At 41.5% G+C, this 9,143-nt stretch overlaps 1 protein-coding gene across 3 annotated transcripts in view; it reads left to right on the plus strand.

The window, feature by feature from the left end:
* dlgap2a (discs, large (Drosophila) homolog-associated protein 2a) overlaps positions 1-9,143 on the plus strand; it is a 50,963-nt gene that overhangs the window by 31,510 nt on the left and 10,310 nt on the right. For 2 of the 3 annotated variants that reach the window (XM_010788996.1, XM_010789138.1), the window contains 5 exons: positions 3,826-4,196; positions 5,155-5,240; positions 5,320-5,726; positions 5,966-6,057; positions 7,539-7,691. In XM_010788996.1, the coding sequence (XP_010787298.1) occupies positions 3,826-4,196; positions 5,155-5,240; positions 5,320-5,726; positions 5,966-6,057; positions 7,539-7,691 (1,109 nt within the window). The remainder of the gene's footprint in view (positions 1-3,825; positions 4,197-5,154; positions 5,241-5,319; positions 5,727-5,965; positions 6,058-7,538; positions 7,692-9,143) is intronic. The other variant, XM_010789061.1, reaches the window with a different exon arrangement.

Here is a 9,143-nt window from a genome sequence, read left to right on the forward strand (position 1 = left end):
TTGAATTGCCTGTGGGAAGATCCCAGATCTCCTTCAAATAACTTACTTTGTCCAACACACAGTCGAAAACAAATTGATAGCCTAGGGCCAAGGCTACAAGAGACAATTTTGATCCAATGTGACGTTGGTGCTGGTTCTTTAGTTACAATTTAAACAATTCATATATTATCAAAGTAGTCATCAATTAATTTCCTGAAGATCAGTCAGTTGATTAATTAGACTAACGGCCCGTCCACACGGCAGCGTGCGTTGAAGCTTCAACGCTTCTGCCCATACACTTTGAATGGGGTGACGTCACTTTTCGCCGAACTGCATTGTGGGAAGCGAAGCGGAGCTTTGCTGGCGTGGCTCGCTGCAAAAGTTGAGCAATGTTCAACTTTTGAAGCGTCGGCAGAAGCGTCAGCCAATCGAATCATATGCCAGATTGCCAGTACAAGCTCTAGCCAATCAAGCCGCTGCTTGTGTGTCAGGGGCGGGAGATTCATGTGATTGGTTGTTGGTCGAGTTTCAGACACGCCTGCCGGCAAGCTTCAACGCACTCTGCTGCAGAGCTTCAACGGAGATGCTTCCCATTCACTTTGAATAGGGTGACGTCAAGCTTTGGCGAACTGCATTGTGGTTCCGTCGCGTCGCTTTGCCTCCTTCGAAAGTTGAGAAAATTCAACTTTCCAAGCTTTGAAGGAAGCGCCAGCCAATCAAATCATATGCCAGTACAAGCGCTAGCCAATCAAACCGCGTGCTTCTGTGTCCGGGGCGGGAGATGAATGTGATTGGTTGTTGGTTGCGCCAGACACGGCCACCGGCAAGCTTCAACGCGACGTAACCGTGTGGACGATAGTCTGCTGCTCCCCAAACACATGATTTGATAAGCCTTGTGTGATGCTTGCTGTCGATTCACTGTGTTAATGAAGTTAGAAAAAAGCTATCAGAAAAATGTGATGGTCAGTGACGAGAGCAAGGAGATTAGATGAGTGTATTCATTGTTGGTCAGTATGTGTTTCGATGCAGAAGCATGTTCTTCGTCTAAGCTGAAGGGGGCCAATCATGTGTCTAAATGCATGTTATAAAGGCAGAAAATACAAGGGCCCCCACTGTTTACTTGCAATACTACAAAAGCTTTTAAGCAGAGCAGCAACACTATTTCATAACATGACATTCAGGTCCATTTAGTCTTGGCTGAACCTCCAGTGTGTGGGCCTGTTTACTGAACTGCCCAGTGCAGCAGTGCGAAACCAAACAATCACATTCAAACACAGCAGGGCACAACTGAGTACACAAAGGTGATGATGCTTCCCTGGACTATATTATCAAATATTTAACTAAATCTGTAGTGTTTTAAAAGATGTATTTGTTCTTCAGTTGTTGTTTTTCTTTTGTCTTTAGGTGCCCCAACTTAATGCTGAAAATGACTAAGCCTTTACCTTATGGGTCTATCATGTAGAGAGCATACAAGACAGGAGTTGTGACTGCATGGTTGCATTATTTAAGGATTTCCTTCCTCTTGTTAATCTGAAACACTTTGTGATTTCTTCAAAGTCAGGACAAAAGATCTCGAACATGTTAAGCAGCAGACTTTTTATTTCCATATTTTAAGGCTTGGGTTGTTTCCTTCCTGACTTTGAATGAGCTCCACCACCTTCAGTACAGTACGTAGCCTGGATTGAGTCACCGAGACATGCAAACCTCATTAGCTGTTATTCTACTAGTGTTAATGTAAACTGCTAATGTTTTTACTCTTTGGGGAAAACACAAGATTAGCAGATAGATTTACTTTTAGGTACAATAACTATTAGTTACTATTATTACTGCTTCATTAATGTTCAAGCATGATTGTAGCTATATAAGGGGTAGATTTCACTTTAATGACTTGGTAGACATCTTTTGTATATGACAGTCTATAGGAGGACATCTGGTGCCCAGTCAATGTTATTGCAAGGCATTTTGATTTTCTTTTTTTAGATTGAGCAGGGCAATTTTCTCAGAGTCTCATTGTGGGGTGATATGACAGCCCAGTAGGAGTCAGCTAATTAAATGCCTTCTCTAAACAATGTTACCCGTAGCAAATAATTGTGTAATTTTCCCCAGCACATTAACGCGTTTGCAAATGTCAATCCATTTAGGCAAGCATAAAGTAAATGAATGAACTGCTGGGGAAGTGTGTAGCGCTGATGATGGGCTAATTTAGAGTCTAATCATTTCCCTACTGAGGGACTACAGTCACATTCATTACTTCTGCAAAGGACTGTTGAATTGTTTGTCTGTTTGATCATCCTCATTAGTTCTAAACAAAATATTATCTTATGTACAGGCATGCTTTCAATTGGAAAAATGTAAAAATAGTGGAAAATAGGTTTCGTAGTCATGGTAGGTCAAATCTAAAGTGTTTAATAACATAACAACAATTGTAATTCATCACTTTCATTTGAATCAAAGGGGATAAACTCAACCATAAAAAATATAGGAATTAAAAAACTGACTATCTAAATAACAGATAAATTAAGAGTTCATCTTCAAATCAATGAATTTGGACTCACACACCATCTTAAGGGTGGTCCTACAAATGATGATAATGACAAAAGTTAAAATATTGAATTGAATGTGTTGTATTGGCAAATGAGAAGAAATGAGAAGAAAAACAGATACTGGATAAATGCTGAGGTTTATTATTATTATAGGTCACATTTATAATTCCTTTCTCATTCTAAGGTGTCTGTACCCTATTCCACTTTGAAAGTAATTCAAATGGGTAAAAATAGGACGTATTGAGTTGCGTACTGAATGAGTCACAGCGCTGTTTTTATTTTGGTATAACACCCACAGTGTCTTGCAGAACAGCAGCTCCTTTAAGTTGGAAGGAAGTCAAGTCTGTGACTAGATTTAGCTTAACCGAGTCCCCAGTGTTTTTTTATTTCTCCTTGCACTTAATTACCTGTAATCCAAAGTGGTTTATATGTGAATGTGTTTGGGTGTGTGGGGCTCGGTCTGCACCTGTCACTACGCAGCATGTTAGAGTAGGCAGAACAACAACAACAACCTTTCTGCATCAGGTATATTGTATGATGAATATTACAATTGAATAGCAATACATGAGGAAATGAATAGATGACATCACAAGGTAACGACTAAGTGAATTGAAGATATTCACTGTAGGGTTGAATAACGCTCAGGGGCTTTAATACGACTGTCTTTATAATTTGTATACATGTAAAGAAGGGTTTATTTGTGATTAAATCCCATTCAAGGTTACCATTCTAAAACAACTTTGTGAATGGGGTTTATTATCAATCTAGACTGGATTCATTGTTTATTTAGCCAAGTGTTTAAGATAGTGGCCATAGAAATGTCTTCCTTCTTTAGATATGAAATAAGTCCGACATGACTACGGCCATTTGCAGCTCACATCAAAACAATCTAGCTTTTTACTGAGCTGTTCTTTTAAGTCAGTGTTTTATCATAGCTTTGGAAAAAATATCCAGCAAGTGAAGATGGTACGTTTCCAGCTCTGCTGCGAGGTCCATCTGGATGGATTACCATCACATTCTCATTTGCACTTACAAGAGCAAATCTTTCCCATAATCCTTCATTGCACTTCCCTAATAAACACGATTACAAAGCTGCTGTTGCTTTCCACCTTACCGACATTTCCCCTGCTTTACTTGCTAAACTGCTACTCTCCCATAATGCCCTGACGCTCTTCTGTCACAGGCTGTGTGATACAGGTGAACAGCAGCACTTGGCCTTTGTCAGCTTCCTGCCACATTTTATTTTATCGTCTACCCTTGTCTTGCCTTGTCCTCGTCCTCTCATCCTGCTTGTGCTATGCAGCGGTATCATATCCTCCCAGTTACAAGAAGACTCCACCTCCTGTGCCCCCGCGCACCACCACCACCAAGCCTCTTATCTCTGTGACAGCCCAGAGCAGTACAGAGTCCACCCAAGATGCCTATCAGGAGGGCAGGCATCCACAGGGCGGTCTGTGGACCACGGACAGCCTCGGACGTCCCATCTACAGCTCCATGGGCTCCATGGACAGCCTGGACAGCACCAAGGCAGTCACCATGGCCATGGAGTCAGCAGCAGGCAAGAGGCATGCATCTTTGGGCAGCCACACTTCCGTCCAGACATGCGATAAAGCAGTGCTGGTGTCCAAGGCTGAGGAGTACCTCAAAACCCCACGCTCATCTATCGGGATACAGGTGAGAACAGATCTGACAATGGCCATCGTTTCACTGATGTGTGAATATCTCTCTGCTAATAACACCAATCTCATCTGTCTTCTTCTATCTAGCCCTGGCGGAAAGGATAATTCCCCTTTCCTCAGTTTAATATTCATTAGATAATAATATGCATGAGAGCTGTCCTTTAAAATCCAGTGGAACTATCTCTCAGAGTTCTCAGTAAAATCACTTTTAAATCATTCAAATACACTTTATGATAGCCAAAGAACACACCACTTTTAAATTGATTTAGGTAGTTGTTTCAATAACTTGCACCATTGTCCAATTTCATGGTAAGAAGACTAGGTTTCTTTATGGAAGATTTTACCTATATTCAAATATCCCAGGAGACTATGAAATCTTGAACTGGCAAAAAACTACAGTGCACATTTGCAAATTGGTGAATCTTGTCTTTTTGAGAGGGTAATACAAATTCCCAAATGTACCAATTTGTGTGAAGCACTATACAAGGTTTTAAAGGCTTCCTGACCTTTACAAGTGTCTGTATTACGTGACATGGAGTGATTAAGAATAAAAGGAGGATCTCTCTAAAAAATATTTCATTACAGATGGAGACTTGGATCTTCTCTAATAATAAACAAATCTAGCATACATAAAGTCAATGGTAGCCATGTGCATCTGTGCTTTGTGGCGTCTGTTTATTTCAGTTAATAATAATAATGATGAGTACGTAAGCTCACGTAAGTAGTAGTAAGCATTTGCTTCCTCCTGCTCCCTTTCGGACACTTATCATTATTATGAATAGTTTTTTGTTGAATATATAACTATTATTATGAATATTGATAAATACTGTATTCTAACAATACGGTATTCTGTTTCACATTTATTATTTTGTTTTTTTAAATCTGTTCGAAAAAAAGATGAAAATGAAAATGAAATGATGGTTGGATTGTTTTCCATCATCTGTATTTACCAGGTGGAAACTGCGACGGACTCTGAGACTGAAAGTAAAGGCCTTCCTCAGTTCCATTCGATAGGGATCCAGGTGGAGGATCACAAACGGTATGCATTTCAGAGTAAAGAAACACAATGTCCATTGTCTAAGCGTAATGAAGTTGCATTGTCTCTTTAACTTTCGTAGGCAAGGGAGGTTCAAGCGCTCCAACAGTGTGACCACTGCAGTACAAGCTGACATGGAGTTGGAGGGCTTTCCCTCCATGGAGGACAAGGGCCTGCAGTTCGGTGGAGGCTTCGGTCGCCACTCTGAGCCCAGCACGCCCACGCAGTACGGGGCTATCCGCACGGTGCGCACACAGGGCCTGTTCAGCTACAGGGAGGACTACCGGCCCTCCAGCGGGCACTCCAGCCCGCAGCCTGAACCCTGGCTGGTCCAACCCAGTCTGGAGAGCACCGAGACGGGCCGGGTGTCCCCCCTCCGCAGGGACGGCAGCTGGTTCATGCAGCTCCTTCACAATGAAACCAAGCGGCTGGAGGGATGGTGCAAAGAGATGGAGAGGGAAGCAGAGGAGCACGACCTGACGGAGGAGAGTGAGTGTCCCGACTCTATTCTTGGTAAAGCAGGGGCTGCTTTTCTGTTGTCTGAGGTCAATGCTTTCATTATATTTGCAAAAAAGTGCATGTTGACATTGACAATGTATCGTGATAGGCGTGTTTTGAACAGATTGGATCCTTGTGAATGACTGAAAGACATGTTTCCCTTTGCCAAGCTGTTAGTATTAAACCAGAATCCCTTTTTTTCTCTGTCTCTCTCTTACTATTTCTGCAAGTCCTAGGAAAAATCCGGAGTGCGGTGGGAAGTGCTCAGCTACTAATGTCTCAAAAGTTTCAGCAGTTTTACTGGCTATGTCAGCAGAATCTGGTGAGTATATGTTTGTGAACAAGAACACTGTATCAACCTACATGCTCTTAATGTGTCACACAGAAAACGTTCCTCTTTCTCAAAGCTGTGAGAAGGTGCTCAGCCTGAAGCTGCATTTGTTCGCCTTCCAAAAATAGACCAAAGGGATCAATAGTGAAGCAGTCCTTCTGCTGCTATTGACCCCACAGTAAACGAAAGGGGAATTCCAATAGGAAGCAGCACCTGTGTCGAGGCCATCCATTAGGCACGGAGGCAGCCGTTTGAATGCGACTCCAGAATTTGAATAATGGACTGCCACACTGTCTCACTGTTTAGTCCTCATGTCACGTCGACTGGAAACTCATACCTTTTCTAATATGAACTATCCACAGAGTGGGCATATATCAGAGACTGATAGTATCGTGAGGGGGAATGTTTCTGCAGATACAGTAGAGAGAGTCTGTGAGAGAGACAGGCAGGCACTTAATCATACCTTACAAAAGCATAGCTCATTTTTTTGTGAATGAAATGCAGAACCTAGTTGAGGTGGGTCAAATCTGCTCTCTTTTGTGCAGACAAGTGTGTGCCTTTGGTGTGTTGTTCTCTTTGGATGGTTTTGGGCCGCAATCTCTCCCCATAGATAGTGGCATGATGAATTAAGTCTAACATCGGTAGTGACAAGCCTTAGATTGCCCTGAGCTTTCAGACGTGTCTGAATAACTCTGTTTTTCTTCTGGATAGAAAGGGGACTGCATGATGTGTCGATAAAACGCTCCAAACGTGCTTTGAAGTTTGACTTGACAGACCCTTTCTTGGTCTGGGATCACATAGATTCTGTGGTAATGAGTCAGTCTGTGGCTGCCTGATGAGATGAGTGTGAGTTGTGGTCTACAGCCCACTGGGTACAGGAGGTATCAAGAACACCAACGCACCACAGAAATGCAGCAAGAAGGTTGTCATTTATATTGTACATAAAACGGATTAATCTGCAAATTACAGTAGAATTGAATAACAGTATTAATGTTGTTTTCTAATTCTACAACAGTTACAATTCTTCACCTGTGCTCAGTCCTCCTTTTTGCTAAATTGTTGTTGGTGAAAAAACATGTTCACTTCCCCCTTTGTTCTCTGCATTAAACCATAGAAATGACATTTTAAGAGTAAATAAAAATCACTGTTGCTTCAGAACTCAATGGACCATATCTGCTGTTGTAAAAAAGATGCATAAAAAAGGGAGTCAGTCCAGGTTACAAACAAATGTTGGTGTTGTGCTGCCACACAGTGGTGGGAATGGTGAATGTCTTAAAGTAAGTTGTACTTTTGAATATAGACTTGGTAGATTTAGTCAAATATGTATTTCAAGCTTTCCGAGTATCATGGTGGTACAGTATAATGCTGGTTCATGAAATGTAGTAACAGTTTAAGGTTACAAAGACAGGAAATCATTTAATTTGAGTTAAAAAAATAAAAATAAACTCACAACATTTCTGCTGTTTCTTCAGGACCCCAGTGCCATGCCCAGACCCACTTCTCAGGACCTGGCTGGGTTCTGGGACCTCCTGCAGCTCTCCATTGATGACGTCACTGCCAAGTTTGATGAGCTGCAGCTGATCAAGAGCAACGGCTGGCAGCTGGTGGAGAGCCCAGAGAAGCAGGTACAACTGGGATTCAAACACATGATGATTAGTCCTAATGGGCTGCAGATGAACTCACTCAGCTTTTGAGAAAACTACAGTCACAACAATTGCCTTCTTTTTTTAGGTTTGTGACCAGTGGGGGGTTAATCATTCTCATCATAACACTGCAGGGACAATGTTAGGAGGCAACATCAGTTCAGCCTAAAACAGCTAGTAGCATCATCTCACATATTATATTAAAAATCCCCACATCAATTTAGGACAATATTATTGTAACGGAACACCATGTTTTTGGTCTGCGGTATGTTAGATAACTTTGTGAACAGTGGCAGTCAATGGCGCATGTTTCCCATAGTACACTTTGTACTATCCCTGAACACACATCAAACTTTTGTGCACAAACTTATCCCGTGCCCTCATTGGTCATGTGCGCGTTCGTGTGTGTTGGAGGAGGGGCTCTATAAGGAAGTAGCAGATTTTCTCCGGTCGTGTATTTTCAAATTCTAGCGATCTCGAGCCGGTTTCTCAAACTTACATACCCTCCTTTACTGTGAAATTACAGTTTTACAAATATGAACCAAAACATACACTGAACAAACATATAAATGCAACACTTTTGTTTTTGCTCCCATTTTTCATGAGATGAACTCAAAGATCTACAACATTTTCTATATACACAAAATAACCATTTCTCTCAAATATTGTTCACAAATCTGAAAAAAATCTGTGATAGTGAGCACTTCTCCTTTGCTGGCAAAGGAGAAGTGCTCACTATCACAGATTTTTTTCAGATTTGTGAACAATATTTGAGAGAAATGGTTATTTTGTGTATATAGAAAATGTTGTAGATCNCACCAGTGTCTAGACCCGGGGGGGTTCATCGGAAACGGTTCTTCCCTTCCCGAATGACATCCTACCAAACCTGGGCCTAATCGCCAAACACCATTTCATTCACTTTTTATAAACTGTCATCATTATGTTTCATTTATATAATGTGACCCGATAATAAACATGTATTTCATACATCACGTCTCTCCTGATTGAACTACTCTTATCTTAACTTTCACAGCCAAGGGACACTATTTTAATTTAACTACACATTTAAATAAACAGAGCACTTCCTTCACTTCCATGTTGTGTTCCATTCTTGCTTATGTACACACTTTTAGACCTTAAAGGTAGGGTATGTAAGTTTGACAAACCGGCTCGAGATCGCTAGAATTTGAAAATACACAACCGGAGAAAATCTGCCACTTCCTTATAGAGCCCCTCCTCCAACACACACGAACGTGCACATGACCAATGAGGGCACGAGACAAGTTTGTGCACAGATGGAAGGCTGACAGGCAGGTAGGCCATCCAGTTACTTTAGCCGGGCCGGCTCAGATGATTGGTCGTGCTTTTTACAGTATTACGGCTTCCACAGATGACATTTTTTTATGGATTTTTTGTCAAAGCACTTCAGATATT

The sequence above is a fragment of the Notothenia coriiceps genome, unplaced genomic scaffold, assembly GCF_000735185.1.
Source record: "Notothenia coriiceps isolate Sejong01 unplaced genomic scaffold, NC01 NC01_scaffold00000286, whole genome shotgun sequence".
Lineage (NCBI taxonomy): Eukaryota > Metazoa > Chordata > Actinopteri > Perciformes > Nototheniidae > Notothenia > Notothenia coriiceps.